General features: G+C 35.5%; 1 protein-coding gene and 2 long non-coding RNA genes across 6 annotated transcripts; all 3 read right to left on the minus strand.

The window, feature by feature from the left end:
* Positions 1-2,939: 2,939 nt before the first annotated feature.
* On the minus strand, positions 2,940-6,418 carry LOC147523560 (uncharacterized). The gene is made up of 7 exons (XM_086571481.1): positions 6,397-6,418; positions 5,223-6,180; positions 5,041-5,152; positions 4,766-4,812; positions 4,575-4,683; positions 4,212-4,295; positions 2,940-3,399 (listed from the first exon to the last, which is right to left on the minus strand). The coding sequence occupies exons 1-7, from the start codon at positions 6,416-6,418 to the stop codon at positions 3,079-3,081; spliced, it is 1,653 nt and encodes a 550-aa protein (XP_086427607.1). The 3' UTR covers positions 2,940-3,078.
* A 1,567-nt stretch (positions 6,419-7,985) lies between these two features.
* Positions 7,986-13,617, minus strand: LOC147523561 (uncharacterized). The gene is made up of 3 exons (XR_015196648.1): positions 13,257-13,617; positions 13,110-13,164; positions 7,986-8,020 (listed from the first exon to the last, which is right to left on the minus strand). It is a non-coding gene; the product is annotated as an uncharacterized LOC147523561 (long non-coding RNA).
* A 1,869-nt stretch (positions 13,618-15,486) lies between these two features.
* Positions 15,487-20,118, minus strand: LOC147523562 (uncharacterized). Of its 4 annotated transcripts, XR_015216128.1 has the most exons (4): positions 19,193-19,564; positions 17,773-19,102; positions 17,259-17,433; positions 15,487-15,680 (listed from the first exon to the last, which is right to left on the minus strand). It is a non-coding gene; the product is annotated as an uncharacterized LOC147523562 (long non-coding RNA). The 4 variants fall into 4 exon arrangements; XR_015216129.1 differs by lacking the exons at positions 17,773-19,102; positions 19,193-19,564 and adding an exon at positions 19,639-20,118; XR_015216127.1 differs by having other exon boundaries at positions 17,773-19,552.
* Positions 20,119-21,492: the final 1,374 nt, after the last annotated feature.

Raw genomic sequence — 21,492 nt, forward strand, 5'->3', positions numbered from 1 at the left:
AGCATTTTTTAAATCCCGGTCAAAGCCGAAAAGTCAAAGTCAACGCGGGCAGAAACAGCGCATAAAAGTCAATATAACTTCCGAAGAACGTATCTTTGGACTCAGACCTCGGAATTGGGCCTACCATAGTTCAAAACGACCGGCTCGAAAAGAGTTTTCCAACGGTCTAAGCCTTGACCCATTCAGAGGAGCAAAAGTTGACAAAAAGGGCATTGAAGTCATTTCTAACTGAAAGCCCATTTTTGGACTGAAGAAATTAGGTTTTGGGCCCGATTTTCTGGCCCAAAATATGGCTCCAGGCCCATGCACGAAATTGGAGATCTCTTTCTTCTCTTCAAAAGAAGAAAGGAGGAGACTCATTAACTAGACCGAGATTAAAAAATAAATTAGTTTAGACTCCACTAATTAGTTTTATTATCTTGTTTTGAATTCAGTTTTGAATCAGTTTATTGTTATTATTCATTAGATCAATAAAGTTAGTTAGCTATTGATAATTCTAGTTTTATTTCATTAAATCATTTTAGCTTTAATTCATAGATTTAGTTAATAATCATTACTAGTTTTAATTCAATCTTGCATTATTAGACTTTCATTTTAAATCAAATAGGTAAATTTATATTCTTTTATCATGTCTTGTTATTGTTTATATATAAATGATAGTTTAATGATTCAAGGCTAAAGAGGGGTTTGAAGAAGTCTTGATGAAAACTTGATTGTTGTTAGCGTAGAATAGTTCGTAATATTCTATTCCATTCTAAAAAGTAATTAGTTCACTATGAGAATGGCACTACACCATAATAGCCTATTTGTAACGGATACTCATCCGTTACAAAAAATATTAGTAACGGTTATCTTATGTTGACACAAAAGCGTGACAAATATTACTAACGGATATCTGTAACGCTTATTATCCGTTACAAAATTTACTAACGGTTATGAAGTGTCACTAAAATTAATTTCAGTAACGGATACCTATCCGTTAGAAATTATTAGTAACGGTTACCAAATTTGTTTATTCTTTGTCAGTAACGGATATAAATGACACTTTATTTTTGTTTCTAACGGTTTTATATCCGTTACTAATTAATTTTCTTTGTATAAAACATTTTTATTGCTAACGGTTTTCTATCCGTTACTAATGAATTTTCTTTGTATAAAAAAAATTTATTGCTAACGGTTCAGTATCCGTTACTAATGAATTTTCATTGTATAAAAAAAAATTGGTTTCTCTGGCCCTTTTATATGTGAGCCACCTTTACAAAAGAGTTTTTTCACCAAACATATACAGAAGTAACAACACCAAAACAAAGTATTGTATGGTAGCTACTATAAAAATTCATTAGCCTAGGAAGTTGTCAACATCGATTAAGGACAACCAACAGTCCAACACTTTAGCCAAGCAAATAAACCTCAAACTAACCTCTAACGACTTGATATATATCCGCCGCCCCCCACCCAACACCTTATCAATGTATACCAATTTGTTTATGCAAGTCTCCAACACCAAGCTCCATCATTTCACCGCAGTAACACCAACTCCATCACACAAAGATAACACCCAACTCCATCACGGTTTGCAACACCAAGTCCGAAGTCCAATCCAAGTCCTTGGGAAATGGCGCTACCGCATGGGTTCAATGAGTTCATGGCTTTTTTGTCAAAACTTTCATTAAGTGATGAGAGTGTAGTATATGAGATGAAACCGCAATATGGTATCCAATGAAAAGAGCACGCTTCTTTGCCTATACGGGCTAAAACAGGGAAGGCTGTAATATAAAGAGCTACGCCAATGAAGACAAGAAATGAAGCATGGTCCACACCATTGGAAATAATTTTATGGAGAGCAAAAGAATCTGCAATTCCTAAAGCAAATGGTACGCTGATCCCTGCAATAGCAATGGCAAGGGCTTTCTTTCCAGTTTGACGTAAGGACTTTGGGTCTAATTCTATGCCGACTAGGAAGAGAAACAAGAAAAGACCGATGTTGGCTAAAGTATCTAGGACTGTGAGGCTCTTGGCAGGAAAAACATAATGAAGATAAGATTTATTGCAACCCGTGAGTCGATGGTCCTAGCTATACACCTCCCCGGCATTATCCATGCATATAAAGGCCATTGTTCACTATCAATGAATCTCCCCTTAAATGGTATCTCTCCACATCCCGAATTGGAATTTAGAGAATTTGTGTTACCTATATGTGGGACCAACATCTTCCGGAAGTTATAACATTGGTATGGTTAAGCCGCGAGTGTGCATTGATCTTAATATCGCCAAGTCGAAAAACTAATTCTCCGTATAACAAAGTAATAGTACCTTTGATCAAACGCCGCAAAACACTGGAGAGCCAACAACTCCATTCGATACCCAAATTGGGCTGAAAAACGAAAAATTAAAAAGTTTCATAACAAATAATATTTAACATCGAAAGAAGTATTTTTATGGAATGTAACGATCAATGACAGCCTAGCATTGTGCATTGAAACATGTTTTATTGTTTGAACATAATTGGTAGAAAGTAGCTGTATAAGCCAGTTGACCCAAAATAATACCTGTTCTATTAACTGATATATATATATAGTAAAGAATATACATTCTCCAGATCGGCTCAATCTCTAGCTGCTTAGGCCTTTACTATGTAATATTGCAATTACATCATTAATTTATTCTCTCGAGTCTTTTTCCAATTATTATCTTGTAATTTTCTTTTCGTTTATTTAATAAAACGGTAAGGGTTTTCTGCCCCAAACCATACCTAAAAAAACATAACAAGAAAATGATACAAAGAAAATGCACTCAGGAAATAAAAATAGAATAGAAACTCACCCCATCGATGAATTCATTATTCCGTGTTGTAAGTAGATGAGCCTTCCTTGCATCATTTACAACATCTTGTGATTGTCGCAATAATGCATGCAAGGAAATTTTGCTATCGAAACAGATGACTTAACCAATCTTATTAGAATAACAAGGTTGCGCTTTTGAACAAGATAGATGCCAATACAAATATAACATTTTCATTTGAAGATTTTTTTTTTTAAAAAAAAAAACATAAGAAGAAACATTACTTTGATCTTTGAATCAATCGAACACAGCTAACTTCTTATATTCCTCTCCGGAGATGGCCGATTCCATTATAAGCTCCGGATTCAATTGTCCATCATCCCCCAGGAATAACGTTAACAAGTTTTTTGAATATCCACTAACAAGTGCAGCTCCTTTTTGTGTTGCTGCTACTGGTGTGGATCTTGAATCTCTGAGATTCCAGAAAACAATGTCTGGTACAACTGAACCATACCCCTGCTCACTGAATTTCCTTATGATGGCTTCATAATCAGTTTCCCAGGCGTTTTGCGTTTTAATATTATAACCCATCAGCGCACATCCGAAACTAGGATGCAGCTAATAAGACAGCATTTAAATTTGTTTAATAATAATAAGGTGCAAAGTAGGATATGGGAGAAACTTCAATTCATTTTTGCTTCACCTTCAATCCTCAAATCCATATTTAAATGTGACTTAATCAAACATAATGTGCTTTACTGCTCCAATGTATACATTTCACGTCCTACGCAAGAACATAAAAAGATAGCATTTATGAAGATATAATCTAACTCACTAGAAGGAGATCCAAGGAGGGATTGATCGAGATGACCAGATAAGATAGCCAGAACCAAACTTATTTCATTTACATGGGGCAATGAATGGAGCTGTTGAAAGTCTTTTATATGATTCGCTGATCCTGGAGGGTTGACTAATACCACACGATTATTTGCTCCGTCTTTTGAAATCTAAAGTGAAAATTGAGACTGAAACTTTTAGTAGTTACACAAACCAGGATGTACACAGTCCCAACAAAAAAAATGATCACCCTAGACCTCCTGCAACATGTTATTTAAGAAAAAGTTTTCTGCACTTGCAACAAAACTGTGCATTCTCTATCACTAAACTAGGATCAACAATTAACGAGTTCCAAACTGCAGTGTTTAAGTGATGATATTTCTGCAGTAATACATCAAAACCATCACTCCTGACTGCACAAGATATAGTAATTAAGTACTGCAAAGGATACCCCTCAGCTAGTATCGATGCAACGGGAAATAATATTCCTAAAGAGTTATCTTGTAAGTTGACCCAAAGCAAGGCTGTCCAAATATTTCTTCACACTAGAGCCTATTGTATAAAGCAGTAGAAATGTAGAATGAATAACTTACTTCACTAGAAGAAGATTCGCTGACGGAGAGAACCTTTGCGCCACCAATACTCAATAATTGCTGCAACTTATCCCTAAATTTATACTTCATTTGATGAAGACTGATATTAGAACCTCAAAATTAAATCCCACAACATCAAGACAAACAATGACGGACCATAAAATAAGATAGGTCATAGGCTCATAGCTGCCAAAAATTAATTTGCCAGGTTGCAACAGACCACAGCAATAAATAATGGCTTTACTCAAACATTCATATCCCATATATTATCTGGAACCAGAAATGTTAATTCTGGATGCCCAGTGATTAGGTAAAACGATAGATAAAAAAAGGTCAAGAAACTGAAGAGTGAAGAAGTTCTACCAACTCCAAAGATCCCAATACAAACGTGTAACCAGCAACACAGCTTTCCCATAATTTGGGGTCCACAATTTTGACTGGTAATCCTTCCAGTGTCAAGGTTGGAACATATCTGTGGAAACATACCTCAGTTATCAATTTTTCATAAACCTGAATAGTTGTAAAGCAACAGAGGGGTATACAAGTAAGCTTACATGTCACAGCCTGGAATTTCAGTCCGAATTTTTTTCTCTGCAATCACCTGAGTGTCATAAATTATGGTTATAGAAATAATTATACATAAAGTGTAGTTGCACTAGAGAAGCAAAGAAAAATATAAAAGGGTGGCTAAATAAAGACTTAAGATACACTTCTATTCATTTTATAGCTCGTTTATAGAAAGGTAGTACCCTCAACTTTGAGGGGTTACTAAGTCGCGAAATAAAACTAAGCTATCAGATACGTGTATGTGTGTGTGTGTGTTAGATACCTTTAGCCAGCTTTTAAGAACAACAGGTTTTTGGGCCACAATAGCATCAAGCAAATCTTCTTTAACGGGCATGGACTCATCAACAAGCATATGTGTGCACTCTTCCTTCCAGCTATGAGTAATTCCAGCACCTACACAAAATATACAAAATTAGTAAAGTACCAACTTATAGAATTCTTAGCATTGTATAAAAGTAGAATTCTAAGCAATGTATGCCAAAATTTGTTTTTTTCGCTTTTCCCTTCTTTACATCTTCAAGGTACTCAGTGAATCGCGATTCGTCATGTTCCATGAAGAGTCCCTTGTAAATTTTCATAGCAACAGAGGCCACCCTTTTGTAAGGAAGAGAGTTCCATTTGTTTGCAGCCATGTAAATCTCAGGAAGTTCTAGAGCTTGACGAAGAGGGACGAGAACTTGTTTTCTCAGACGATTACGGACTTTAAAAGCATAGTGACTTTCTACAATCCCTTCATACTCCGGATCAGAGTCTCTTGGAAAAACTTTTTTCGCAATGCTCTCACATATAAGAGTCGACTGATCATAGGAAGAATCAAGAAATGGACACCATTTCGCAGCCAAACTAACCTTACCATACTTTTCAGATTTCAAACACTTAATATCCGAACTCAACAACTCAGCAAACAGAGCAGAAATCTGATCATGCAAGAACTGATAATTGGGATCATTAGTATACCTTGCAAGAGCTTTTTCCGCCATAGCAGTAGTCTTTTTCTTTCTAAGCACTTTCGGAGTCAACTTCTCCCGATCCTTGTCACCTTTCTGCTTCTTCTCTTCAATAGTAAGATTCTTCATATTCTCATTAACCCAATCTTTCAACAATGGTTCTGAACCTTTCTTTACAGTACCACTCAAACTTCTATTCTTACAAATTTTCTTATTCACTTTAGCTCTTTCACCTTTCTTCCAAATAGTAACTTCCTCTGTTCTCTCAATCCTTTTCCCTCTCTTCCAATACACCACATGATCTTTCCTCTCTTCTTTAAGCCACCTTTCAACATCTAACCCTTCAAGTATCCTATACAAAATCTCAAGCAAATCTTTCAAATACCCGGATTCCGCAAACCATCTAACATTAAGAGCTAGTGTCTTAGGGTGGTGTTCATGTAACCACAATGCAGCTGCATAAAACCGTTGTTTATCGACTTACCAAGTACCTCTAACGCCAATGTAAGGGGAAACGAAGTTTTAATGCTTGTTAAAGGATTATGAGTCCATGCTAATTCTAGACGTTGGATTAAATCTTGTGATGGTGTATCGGGAAGTATATGGAAAAAGAAATCGAGACATGGATTACCCGTTGTGAGTAAAGTTGGTGAGCGGGGTTTCGATCAAACCCTTTGTTGGAACCGCGTCCATGGGATCATCGGAATGGAATCCACGCCGGATGATTGATTTGAGGACATGGTTGTGGTGGTTGGATCGAAAGAAAGAAAGAAAGAAGAAGAAAAGCGTTTTGTGTGAAGGAGGAGGTTGAGAGGAAAGAAATTTTCATCTATCATAAAATGCAAGAAAATACCCGCTTTGTGCGGCTTTTGGAGAGAAGAGAGGAAACCTCTTTCAAACTGCAGACATCTACCACGGTCAGATAAGAAACATGTGTATTTCGATTCACGTCACGTTTGATTGTATATTGCCTACCGGCTGTGCTATTGTCCACACTACCAGCTCGATTTGTTGGTAACAAATCACGAATTGTTTCATTATATATTTCCAACATTGAGGCCTAAGAAAATTTAGGCAAGACATTTAGATTAGTTAAAAGAGTAATACATAGTAAGACTTTAAACTTGAAGAGTGGAAATGTAACCTGCATTTTATACTTCCAACCCTGGGATACAAGAGATTGACTACATTGAAATATCTGAAAAAAATTAGACAAATGTTAATCACCTCAAAATGAGCATTTATATAAGCTCAGAACACTCTTTGACATCAAAGAATGAATCCAAACAAGGTGTAAAGCGTACGTAAAGTAATCATTGTTAACATAGATAAGACCAAGTAACAAAGCATGTACTCGCCTTATAACCATCCAGGGCACTCTGAACAAGCTGTGAGATTTCTACAAAAACATCTTGCTGTGAAGACTCGTGTGTAAAGACCACTTTGACATTACGACGTTCGTGACCGGTTAGCCAATCGTCCTCTCGACGTACTTTGACATTAGGGTTCTTTTGTTTCTACACAAAAATATATAAAATGATACTACTGCACCACTTCTAATAATAAAGACATTGAGATAGGGCCGGTACCTTCTTGTAACGTATTTGGGCATATTTTTGTCGCCCCAAGAGTATGACCAATAGTGTTCATTTTCCTATTTGATGCATTCTTTGCATTTCTTTGTACGACTTCAGGTCTGAATTCAATTCACGGGTCACAAACTCGCCCAAATTGTTGGATTCATACCATCCGGACAAGCGGCAATAGCGACTTCCTTGCTTAAGGCTTTCTTTATGATCTCTTTTCGATAGTTGCTTTTGCGATCCTGAATTTAGAGGAAAACTCCCTCCGAAGTTGTTTGTAAGCCAAAGCCATGGGCACATCATATTCAAACTCACCCTATCAAGAATTTTAATAGTTAGAAATTCATTTTGGTGAAGTTAAAATGATAACATTATTAACAAGAATTGAATGTTACCGCCAAAGCTTCCCACATTGCATCCTTAAAGGATTGTTTCACAAGCCTCAATCCTTGTAATTCAATGGGATGGTTACTTTCGAATAAAATGCCCCAAAGCGGGTTGCCCATTTTGCCCCATAAGGACCAACAAAGAAGGCCCTTTACTAGACACCAAGACAAGCATCTTAGCCTTAACTCGATGAAGGTGCTCCGGATGATTCGGATATTCTTGGGGGTGTTGCTTGACTTGTTTGGGGTGTTGCTTGACCTGATGGGGGGGGTTCTGCAAGGCACTAGGACCCTGATGATTGACCACTTGATTCCATTAAAATATCCTGCAAATAGTGACAATTATAATGGATGCATATATTGGGTACTGCATATGTTAATCTTTAAGTGAAATCACTACACTTCAAAACGTAAAATAAATCACATTCAACTTTGAGGCACAACCATCAAATAAATTTCAGTGTACAATCATCAAACTTGCAGCACAAAATCATGACTCACCCAATATAAAACTAAACACAAATGGATACATCCATAGCAAAAAGTTATATTAACATATTAGACAATTAATTAACGCCGCCTTTTCTAGCAAGGGTCTCAAATTGGGCTGGTCTTCAAGAGTAGATTGGAAGTCAGTTGGTACATCTAGCTCATCCACTCGACAAGTCAACCGCTTTGGAGAATGTATAACCACTGACCAATCAGGATGTTTCAAATCTTGTGAATAAAACACTTGATATGCCTCTCTAGCAAGAATGGCTGGCTCATCCAAAAAGTTACTTGAACTTTTCAGTTTGTTGAGGTTGACCATCACCAAGCTTGAGTCTGGACAGATTTTACAGCCATTAGTCTTGTCTTCCACCCTCACCCAATCACAATAAAAGACCACCTCTTGAAAGTCGGTATAGTCTACCTCGATTATCTGTTTAATGACCCCATACCACATCGTTGTCGCATCAATGGGATTCTTGTCTTTCCTACTTGCGAGAAAGAAGTAATGTGCCCTCATGAAAACACCACTTGCCTTGGGTGGTAACAAGTATCATCATGAGACTTGGGAGAGAAGACAAAACCATTAACGCTGTACTTCTTGTATGTCTTAGCTTTAGTTGGCCTTTGACTAACTGCCACAACATAGAATTAATTGGCATCGTCCTCCAACAACTATAACAATACACAAGAAAACAATTTAAAAACATGACTAGTAAGAGAACTATCTTAGTATTTTTAAATTATATTGTTTTTGTAAGAATTAATACCTTCTTATATAACCAAATCAATGAAATTTGTCTCAGATCTCTACCTCTGTTTTTGCAATCCCTTTTCCTTTAGCACGTGAACCCGATTGCAATGACTCACAATACTCACTGCATTTTATTCATTCATGCTTTAATAGAAGTATCTACATAATAACAAAACATGTTCCAGACCTACATAGTGAAGGATTAAAGAATTTAGACACGTAGAATGTATCACGCTCTTCGACTTCAAGTCTAAAACAAAGACTCCATCGGCGATATCAGTACAAATTGATGAGGGGATAATAACACATCCTTACCATCTAGGATAGGCCCTTCATCACTGTACTCACCATTTTCATCTAAAAAGACTTCTTGACTATATTTGTGATTACCGGCTCGTGGATTAGACATGTATTCCATGGCATACCTAACAGATTCAGCAACAAGATAGGATTCTGCAATAGAACCTTCAACATATCGTTTGTTGCTAGGAATATCTTTACACTCTTTCATCGACCTATTGGAATCAAATATTCCAAACTTACATATGTAAATTTTAAGTTCAAAAACACGTCAAATGAAGTCAAACAATTGAAATAAAAGTGAATTACCGTTCGAACGGATACATCCACCGATCTTGGGTAGGTCCACAACGCAAAGCCTCATCTGCCAAATGCACTACAAGGTGGATGCTTATATCAAAAAAGGATGGCGGAAAGTGTTTCTCTAACACACACAATGCCTCGACAACCATCAACTTGGCTTCTTGAATGTCTTTTCTGATCAAGACCTTCGAACACAATAAATTAAAGAATAAGCTTATCTGGTGAATAGCTTTCCGTAAGTCCCGGTGTTTCGGAAAGGCATGTTGAAGTAAAACAGGCAATAAGTACTCCATGATGACATGATAGTCATGCGACTTCATTGTTAGCAAACCAGGTGGATTGAGACTAACAATGTTGCTTTCGAGTTAGAAGAAAACCTGAAGGGAGCTTTAAGTACTTCAAAGTTTTAAGAAATCCATTTTCTCATTCTTATCCAAAACAAAAGAAGCATGTGGCTTAACTGTTTTCCCGTGTTTGAATCAATTTGCATCCACGCCCATTTGTGTATGCCAAGAAGCCTCATATATCCTCTGCGTGCATTTACAAGATCTTTTGTTTTACTCAAGCAAAGGATCGTGTTTAGTAAATGTTCTCCGCAACATTCTTCTCGGTATGCATCACATCAACAACATGGCGGACTTCATGGTCTATCCAAGACTCCATACCAAAAAGATTGACTTCTTATACCATGCCCCATAAGTTCACCACCATCATCATTATCATCAACATTTACCTCCTCGGCTCTTTTTTAAACTTGCCCTCGCTGTCTTTCCAAGTTACAAAGTCGATATGATCTAGATGTTTTAGAAGTTCTTCCCCTCTTAGTGGTTCTGGAGGTAGACTATCTTCCACTGTCTTGAGCCCCAAGTACTTCCCATCTCTAAAAGGGTGATCACTACTAAGAAACTGCCTATAGTTTGTGTAAACAATTTTCTTGCTAATAGGTAGATGAAGAGATGGAGTATTGTCACCACACCTTGGACAAGCTTTATATCCATGGGTTACACAACCGGATAAGTTCCCAAAAGCCGGGAAGTCGTGAATCCCCCACATCAACATAGCTCTCAACGTGAAATGTTCCTTTTTATACATGTCATAAGCGGGCACTCCATGATCCCACAACCGCTTCAACTCTTCATACATGGCTCAAGAAAAACATCAATGTCTTGACTCGGTGCCTTCGCCCGAGAATTAACAGACAACATTTGGAATTCTGCTTTCATACACAAGGATGGTGGGAGATTATAAGGCACCGTGATGATGCAAAGCCAACAACTGTAACCCCATGGATCAACTCCACGTGGATTAAATCCATCCGTTGCAATAGCAAGCCAAACATTGCGCTCCTCCTCTGCAAATTCTTCATACTTCTCTTTACATACTTTCCATTGGCGAATCACCGGATGCCTCATATAAATCCCATGAAGATTTTGATCTAGCATGCCAAGTCATGTCACGTGCTATCCATGGTATTGTATACAACCTCTTGAGTCTCGGAATGAGAGGAAAGTGTCTCAACACTTTGTTAGGCTCTTTTGAAACCTTCCCTCCTTTGCCCGCTATGACTTTATATCTAGGTTTTTTACAATGATGACATTCCTCCAAATTTTCGACAAGTTTCGAGTATAGCATACAATTATTTTCGCACACATGAATGCACTTGGCTTTCATCCCTAGGTCTTTCAATATTTGCTTCGTTATAGGATATTTCACTGGCAATCTTTGGGTAACCATCTCCTCAACATGGACAACAATGTTGTCACACTATTCCTAGACCACCCAAACTGTTTCTTCAAATTGTGAAGTTCAACAATTGATGAAAGTGTTGTCTCGGGTCCCTCACAAAAAGGATACAATTTTTCTTCCGCTTTTTTTTTTTGTAGTCAAGATACCTCTTACCCAAGTCCGGTTCGGGAACAAACGGTGGTTCATTATCTCCTATTTCAATACCATGGCCCATATAAGCATCAACAAAGTTCCATATTCCAAGCCCTTCTTCCTCGGTGTTTATTTCTTCCATGTTTCCCACCACCGGATGCTCCATCGAAGTTTGCAAGCGTCTTTCACCATGTAAAACCCATACACGGTATGAAAGATCTATACCGTTTAGGTTCAAATGATCTTCGACCACATCATATTCTAGTCGAACCTATTCCTACAGTTTTTACATGGGCAAGGACAAGCGGACCACCAACTTTGTTTTGGCAAATGAAACAAAATCCCTAACCCCGTCTTCATAAAGTATGGACCTCTTGTTTTTTTCGTCCATCCAAACTTTCTGAATTTGCTCACTCATTCTACAATAAAACATGTTTATATATAGTTAAGGAATTTAAGACAAAATAAGCAAATAAGTTCCAATCTTCCGATTATATGCAAACGTCATAAAAACACTTAAACACTCATATGTACTATCAACTACCATCACTACTAGAAAAAGGCACATAGATAGCTTTTGTTTAATAGCTTATGTAAAAAAACGCTATACAAAAAAAATAAGATTGCATTTGTAAGTCTTTGGCTATCATTTTTACTAAATGGTTCCCAGTTCAATTGCGTTTCTTTCGTAGGCGCTGTCGATAAATCCTACAAACGCAATCCTTTTTTTACACGTGGGAAGACCGGGACGTTAAGTTGGAACACGTATGAAACAACCAACGAAGGTATATATAATAATAACTCAAAAAAGAAATAAAGTAAATCTCTCGTAGAAACAAAAACAAAGGAGGAGCTTTAAAGGTGAGAGTTTGATCATTACATTAACGAAAACAAAAAAATTTGATCCTTTAATTAAAAAACAAATTTTTTATTTGCCAAAGTGGAATTTTTTATATGTTTGGTTTCAATTTTGTTTCTTCTCTCAGTTTCAGAAGATCCTCAGCTTTGGGTTCATGAATCTTCTGGCTTGCTTCCCCCATTTTAGGTCCTCTCTCTTTCACACACACACACACACAAATTTTGTTGATATCAAAATATCTGAGTTTTAGGATTTATTGGTTTTTAGGTATTTGGAGATTGATCCGATAGCTTGGCTTGGGCTTGAGGAAACTAGTGGCTCATCTCTAGCTAAGCATCATATCGGAGCGGTATGTATTGTTTATCATTGCTATATATATAATAGTTGAAATGTTGAACATAGAACTAGGGCTTGGTGCTTTGGTAGCGTTAGCTTACAAACACAGTTAGGTCAAGTTTAATTTATACAACTACTCATTGTAGAAGAGATTAAAAGTAAACCATTGGTTCAAACCAAACTATTAAAAAATCATAAAATAACAGCCAAAAAAGGTAATCAATACTTTATGAGCAGAAAAATCATAAAGCTCTCAGCTTGATTGATATCTGAATTAGAACCATTAGAAATAGAGATAAACTTGTTAATTAGAAAACTCAGAAATCATTCTTTAGCTAAACTTGATATCTGAATTAGAACCATCAAAATCCACTCTTTAACATATTAAAAACAATCTTGTACTGATCCATTGAAAATCAACATAATAAACAACAATCAACTAATAAAATTAAATATGTTCAGCAGATAATAAAAACCTTAAACATCAACTACTCACCTCGGTTAATGAGAATCTTTTCTTCAGTAGATCGAAAAAATGAAAATCTCGAACCCTAGACATACAAAACCAAAACCTTAAATAATTTGTAGGAGCGAGGAAGAAGAGAAGACGAACGAGAAGGAAGACGAGGATAGAGGAACTTACCGAGTGAAGAAGAAGTTCACGGCAGCAGTGGCAGCACCACTCGTCGAAGCTTTAGTTGATTTGTTTTCCCTTTTTCGTCTATTGTTTTTTTTCGATGAGCGCCAGAAGTGAAATACTCCCGCTTCAGTTTATCTTTTTTTTTTTTTTTAGATGTAATATTCTTTTTCTTGTTTTTTTTTTCTTAGTTTCTAACGGATGAGTAAACGTTGCTAAATATCTAAAGAAATGTTACAAAATAATTCAACTATTTAAGCAACGGTTGATTGCATTGCCAACGGATAATATATGTGACTAATTTCCTAACGGCTGTATAAGTGTTACTAATGAAAAAACCCAATTGTTGCAAATTCACCCAAATGGTGTAGTGTGGGTTTGATTACTTCACATGCTAGTTGTTAGTTGGTAGAGATTACCATGAACAATTAGGGATTAGAAACACCCAATTGTTATACGAAAGCATTGCAATTCGGATTACGACAATTCTTCGTTAGTAAATTAAGTCGAGTTAAGGTGGAATCAGATTTCCCTAATTCTTTATCTAGATTCAAACCTTAGTATTTTAATTGCCATCTTACTATTTAGAACATTCTGATTACGTTATTTCCCATCGTTGTTAGCATAATTATATAATCCGTACTCTCATTGACTTTGATAGAACTGATAATCTTAGTTAACGTGAATTCTAAAGAACTAGAAATGGAACGAATTTTCTATTCCAAGTATATTGCAATAGCATCAAGAGTAGAGAACTTTGATAATTAAGCATAAATTAGCTTTAGTTTTACTTACGTTTGAGTTTCGTAGCTTATTCGTAGGTAAAACTATCGTTTTTACATTTGAGTTTCGTAGCTTATTCGTACGTAAAACTATCGTTTTTACATTTTATCAATGATACATAGTATATAGCTTCCATTATTTGGAATGCTACATACCATATACCATCCTTTTGAGCACCATTATCACTTGGTTCTCACCATTCTTACTGGAAGTTTTGGTCTGCCAAAGTAAGAATGATACATGCTATATAGCATCCATTATTTGGAATGCTATATACCATATACCATCCTTTTGAGCACCATTATCACTTGGTTCTTACCATTCTTACTGGAAGTTTTGGTCTGCCAAAGTAAGGATGATGCATACTATATAGCATCCAATATTTGGAATGCTACATACCATATACCATCATTTTGAGCACCATTATCACTTGGTTATCACCATTCTTACTGGAAGTTTTGGTCTGCCAAAGTAAGGATGATACATATTATATAGCATCCATTATTTGGAATGCTACATACCATATACCATCCTTTTGAGCACCATTCTCACTTGGTTCTCACCATTCTTACTGGAAGTTTTGGTCTACCAAAGTAAGGATGATACATAGTATATAGCATTTATTATTTGGAATGCTACATACCATATACCATCCTGTTGAGCACCATTATCACTTGGTTCTCACCATTCTTATTGGAAGTTTTGGTCTGCCAAAGTAAGGATGATACATACTATATAGCATCCATTATTTGGAATGCTACATATCATATACCATCCTGTTAAGCACCATTATCACTTGGTTCTCATCATTCTTACTGGAAGTTTTGGTCTGCCAAAATAAGAATGATACATATAATGTAGCATACTGTAATGTTTAATATTTCACACTTGGTTTATTATGGATCATTTTTATCATGAACAAAACTCTGGACTTTATGGGGAAACTATGCACTATTTTTTTTTTCTAAATGAGAACTCCGTTCTGACATCAGCACTTAACTTGTCAATGTCGATAGAGTTAGATGAGTTTCAAGGTGAGTGGTCATAAATATTTGCTGCATGGCTAATGGCCTGATGTCTTACATATGTAGTTATCCATTTCACAAGCCTGTGCACTGTAGATTTTGGCACCTTTTTTTTGCTAAGTGAGCTCAGATCGAATTGTATTAAGTATGGGAAAAGGAATAGGAGACTACAAGAGTTTAAGTGTAAAATAAAGAATAGAAATAAAGAAAGGTGAAAAGATGGCAGCATACACTGATGAAGTGAGATTGTAACCCGTAGGCCTCCAATATATCACTGCATCAAGTACGACTTCCATTCAATCAAATCTAAAATAAGCACTAGTGTAAGCCTCCTATTTATATATCCATGAAGGCTTACCATGATACATAAAGGGGGACTCATAAGACATAGTTGTTGCTCAACATAAAGGGGAACTCAAAAGACATAGTTGTTGCTCAACAAACTCTTTTCATTAGTAAATAATTTCATTATCTAACATTAGTTTACAACCAACCAACCAAGATACAACTTCAAACGTTTACAAAACTAACAAAATAAAACCCAACACCATGCCGGAAAATCGTTTCACGTCTAGCTTATCCATCCATCCAGCCATCATAGCCTCATTCTATTAAGTTCAATCTATAAAAAAGAAAAACAAAACAAAAACAGATAGTAGTTAGGTTCAATAGATCATAAAGCGACAAAATTTAATATAGTACAGTGTGCAAGTACGCTACATAAGGGCTACTAGTTCAAATGGAATAACCTCAAATATATTCTTCCAAGGTATTGAAGTAAGTGATCATACACAAACGAAAAATATATCGGTAATGTCATGACCCAAATTTCAAAATGACTGAATACCAAAGACACGTGACATCTACAGTCATTACGAAACTCGGGACATGATACAGACCAACTACACAAAACCTAAACTATACCAAGACATGAAAATCCAACAAAAATTTCTGCAATATCTCCTCTGTATTTTCAACATTTCATAAACATGAAACCTGTCAAGACCTGAAAATCATAATAATATACATCTCATTGCTCAACCTAGCTACTTAACCATCTCGACAAATGCCAGAACAGTAAATTAAGTAACTAACTGTTAAGCAATTATCGAGTAACTCTTTGTTTACCATATTTTCCATTATCATAAAAATTCTCGTTACCTTACACACAACAACAATTAAAAGCAAAACCAACCCCCATGGCTACCTCGTTATGTACGTGTCTCAACCAAGGACACTAGAAATAAAATCATGTAAACAATAAACCATTATTCAAATATAATATAACTTTCACCAATTTCATTCTCCATGTTCACTTTGGAAACCCGTAGCTTCCTAACCTCAACTTAATTATTTAGAAACTCGACACACAACTTAAATATTTAGAAACTAGGGTATGTAGTTTTACTTTTTCATGTAAAACTTGAAGCCCCAACCTCAGCCCATCAAGAAGAAAACTTAGGTCGAAAATGGTAAAAAATCCTGATTTCAGAAAACTAAAATCCTGACGCACCATCTTTCAAATGACACAATTCTTTCCACATGTATCCAAAAGCAACGAGGCTTTTTAGGTTGTGAAGATAACACATAGACCTTACTTCTTTATGTTTTACAAAACTTCTCAATCTCATTCTAAATATGCTAAAACTAGGATCGAACACCATGCGTAGAAACTGATTTCTAACACTATTTTCTGCCATCCAAACTTTTAGATACTGGAACCATCTCCACATACCACAGAATGCAACGAGGCCAATTGGGATGGAAAGAAGACTCGTAACCCTTACTTTTTAATGTTTTGACAAGGGTTTGAATCACAACCTAACTATAAGAAAACATAGTTCCCAAACTGGGGCAGAATCTAATTTCTGCTATCAGAAAACTCTAATGACCTAAATTGTGGAGACCATAACTTTCTATCAACACATCCAAATAGGTTAGGACTTGCTACGTTAGATAGATGACTAACAGAACTTTCATTCAGAGTTGAATTCAATCAAAAATAACAAAATTTTGATTTTATAAGTAATATCAAAGACAAAGATAGAAACATAAAATTTACAGTTTTTGTACCATTCATATTTTAACACCAAGCCATCATAACTCTCATTCAATTTGAATTCACATCAAAGCAACAAAATCAATATGATTTTAAACAAGCTCAAACAGTATATAAACCTAAGTAAATGAGGTTACTCACCTAAATAGCAAATTCTCAAATCTTACAATCGACACCGAGCTCCCAAGTGTTGATTTCATGAGCTGTAGCTATTTACTCCCAAGCTTAACTTCCCCCATTTTCTTCTAGACCGACCAACCAACTAGCAAAGCAATTTAATTCAGTCCCGATAATCTATCGACAGCTCTTGTTATTTCTATGAACAAAAGAAAATGGAAAAATGGTTCTTAGTAGGTGGATTTGGGTTCTCAAAAGGTCTACCCCCTTCCCTATAATGAACAAGATTACTGGAATATTCACTGGATTGATGGCACCATGGTTGTTAAAACGATCAAGCAACAACGACTACTATGAGCTTTTTACAGAATAGTTGCAAAATTGAACCTCTAGTAGACTAAAAATATCTTGATTTTTGAATGACACACAAAGTTCTCTAAATTCCTGGTCATGAACCTACATTGATCTTTTGTGATAGAAAAACGAATATAAATTATGACTTTGAAATGCGCTTAACAGTGATGGATTAGGGGATTACTCGGTGAACGTAGATATTACTTCTCATAACAAGAGAGGTCGTATGCAATTCCATATTTCCTGCCCATGTGCTTTCCTTTGCCATTGACTTGCCGTATCCATCAAAATGGAACACCATCTTTAATAAATGGCTCAAGAAGTGAGTAAATGTGTCGGCTAAGGAGTGCAAAATGGTTAAGTACAACATTAACCATGTACCTAAAAATATAATTCAGCTAAAGAGTGATAAATGTGTCAATGCAACTGATTCACCAAGATTAGGCAGGGTAACACCTTAAATCCAATCAATTATCAAAAAGAAAGAAAATAATAATAATAAATGAAATATAGGCTGTGCTTGGTCCAAATGTTTTTCAAGGAGACAAAAAACAAAAAAAGAAACCACAAATGAACAAGTGTACAAAAACAAGTGCTCAGTTTTCTGGGTATCCAAGAGATATGCACTCTTATACAATATGCAACCTTTAAACAAGGACTAATAAAAACAGTCCAGTGCCCAGATATGAATGTCAACCCCATCAGTAACAATGAGCTTTAAATGCTCTTCCTCATGAGGTACTGATGGTTCAAATTTACACATGGTCCAGTGGTGCGTGTGCTCTCTAGAAGGTTAAAACATGCCTAATATAGCTACTTTAGGTGGAGAAAGCTAAGCTAGGTTACACCTTCTACACTATGACCATAAATGACCTCAAGCTACATGATGCCATTAATCTCTTGCTGGATTTTTGGCAAGCCAAAAATGTTGTACCTTGTGCCTGAAACGAAACCAATATTCCTACCACATGAAGTACTTAGTGCTCTTGTAGATGCAAGTACACCAAAATCTAGGCAAAACTTGAATTTATCTCTATATTAACCTTGAAGTACTAGAGATTAACAGATTCCAATGAAAAAGTTCAGAGAATAATTTCTGAAAAACCATATCACAATATATGATTCATACATTATTTAATGTTTGACTGATAAACATTTTCATCAACAAAACAGAAATAATGCTTAACCCACAGAATTTCAATGAAGGAGTCCTAAAAACTTAACAAGGAAAAAGAGGCACAACAATGTAAATCATATATTTATACTAAGTGTAACAACAGGTAGACAGCTGACTCACACTACAACACCCTGGGGAAAAACACAGACACCACAAAATGTATATATAGCAATAGTACTATACTATACTACATCACTACAAATGTAGATAATGTCTAATTGGAACAGAATTCCAGGTACCTGCCCAATTCTCTTATAACTATAAAACAAAGTATTAAATGGTTCTTAGAATACTAGACCCTCGATCCAGAGCATTGAATGGTTCCCATACTGGACCCCTACAACCAATGTAGAAGACTATTCAATGGTGACTAGCCATCAAGAAATTTTTTATAGAAGATGACCAAAACGAGGATCAAGTTATAAACCTGTGGCTGCTAAATAAGCAAGTTGCAGGCGGCAAAAATACTCAAGAAGTGAGTGCTAAGCACAGGGAATCAGCTGAAATAGAGAAAAGGGCCCACAAAATAATAGCATACAATCATCGAAGACTTGTGGTTAACCTGCATTACTACTCAAAGATATTAGCATGTTATTTTCTTTTCCCCCGCCAAAATTTCAAACAAAGGTGCACCAAAATCATGTAAAGTATAAACAGAGTACCTTCCAATGTGGCTTTAAATTGACAAGAAAATCGAGAAACAAGAAAATTGACACTATTATTTTGGAATGTGTTCTCATTTAATAATTTGAATAACTAGAAATACTTGTTTGCCAGTGTCTGAAATTCAAAAAAGAAGAAGAAGAAAAAAAAAAAAAACCCAGTATTTAAACAATTAAACCTAACACACACACTAAAGCGAATTGCACTCACTTTGATCGCCAAACACTCATTAGTTGTGACTTCGACCTCATCTTATGCCCAGTACACTGTACATCGAAAGCCTCTTCGTCTCGACCTAACAAAGGGAATTATTCGCCAGCATACTATTGATGGGGAATAACCATGATATTGATAAGGAATACTAAGTATATAAGTAATAGAAAAAATCCATGTTGTTTGCACTATCGAGACCACCAAAAACAGAAGAATTTTTTCTTTGTTTAACAAAGTAAAAAGGAAGAAGTATAGATCGACAATTGCAGTGGAGGAATTAGGGTATAAAAAACTTATTGAAAATATAAACTGAAAGAAGAAGGTTTCAACTTTCCATAAGAGGCGGCGAGTTGCGGAGAACGCTAGAAAGCCACGGAAGAGGGAAGGTGCATGAAACCCTGGCCTTCTTTCATTTTTCTTTTTCTTGTTTTTTTAGTTCGTAGGCTTAACTTGTTCACTCATTGTTCCGGTTTTACCCTCGCAGTACATATGGCTCATAAGGTTGCGCACCACAACTATAGTGCAGCAGGCGTATTCTAGATTTTGGTTATATAAAAACGAGGAGTTTGATGAACAATTATTTGGTGTATGCCCTAGGGGTAGTTTTACCATTTCACTTTTTTATTATTATTATTTTATTTAATTTTTTGTCTTTAGTAAGAGTAAAAAGGTATTTTCACATTTTGTTAAATTATTTTAAAAATTAATAGGTCCTATATGTTTGGAAAAAATAGATGGTAAAACGGTAATTATATGATTTTTAAAGTCTTCAAAAAACTAAAAATAATGGCATAACGGTAAGTATGTGGTTGTTAAAGTCTAAAAAAAAACGTTGGGCCAAGCCGTAACGGTGTCCACACGCTTTTTGTCATTTTATGCTTTATATATCTTGTGTGGGCTCTATTCAGTCAGGAAAAAAAAAAAAAAAAGTACCCGCACTTTTTGCTTTGTGCTTTGTGCTAGTTTATAGCAAGGCCCAAAATATCGATATCGATAAATATATCAGTGTACCCAAAAACCGATATATATATATAGGATATATCAGATATTTCGGATATATCCATTTTTTTGGTAACCAGTCCAAACTATTTAAAATATCGAAAATATCGGATATATATCGAAAATATATTGGAAATATCGGATTTATATTTTAAAATGGTCAAAAAGTCAACCGATATGTATCAATTATATCGGAAATATCGATTATATCGGCGATATAAAGTTTCATATCGGAAATTCCGATATATATCGGAAAAAAAAGAATTCTATATTCGGTAGATATATGTCGGAAATATCGATGTCGGTGTACTAAAATACCGATATATATCGGCGATATATAGGATATATCGGCGATATTTTGGTCCATGGTTTATAGTAAGTCATGGTTGGCACTTGGCAGTAAGGCCCAAAATATCGCCGATATATCTGATATATCGCCGATATATTTTGGTAAATTGGTATACCGATATCGATATTTTTTATATATATCTACTAAATATTGAATCTCTTTTTTTCCGATATATATCGGAATTTCTTATATGAAACTTTATATCGCCGATATAATCGATATTTCTGATATAATTGATATATATCAATTGATTTTTTGATATTTTTTAATATAAATCTGATATTTCCAATATATTTTTAATATGTTTCCAATATTTTTGATATTATATATCCAATATTTATGATATTTTAAATAGTTTGGACTGGTCACCAAAAAAATAGATATATCCAATATATCTGATATATTCGATATATATCGGTTTTTAAATATACCAATATATAAACCGATATCGAAATTTTAGGCCTTGGTTGGCAGGGCATCCTTATCCTATACCTACCGTGATA

Source organism: Coptis chinensis, chromosome 1 (genome assembly GCF_015680905.1).
Source record: "Coptis chinensis isolate HL-2020 chromosome 1, ASM1568090v1, whole genome shotgun sequence".
NCBI classification, from domain to species: domain Eukaryota; kingdom Viridiplantae; phylum Streptophyta; class Magnoliopsida; order Ranunculales; family Ranunculaceae; genus Coptis; species Coptis chinensis.

Coding starts and splice junctions, on each gene's coding strand:
- LOC147523560 (XM_086571481.1), bottom strand. CDS start 6,418: ATGGACGCGGTTCCAACAAAGG. Junction 6,181..6,396: donor GGACGCGGTTCCAACAAAGG/GTTTGATCGAAA, acceptor GGTTTTATGCAG/CTGCATTGTGGTTACATGAA. Junction 4,684..4,765: donor GAAATTCCAGGCTGTGACAT/GTAAGCTTACTT, acceptor ATGTTTCCACAG/ATATGTTCCAACCTTGACAC.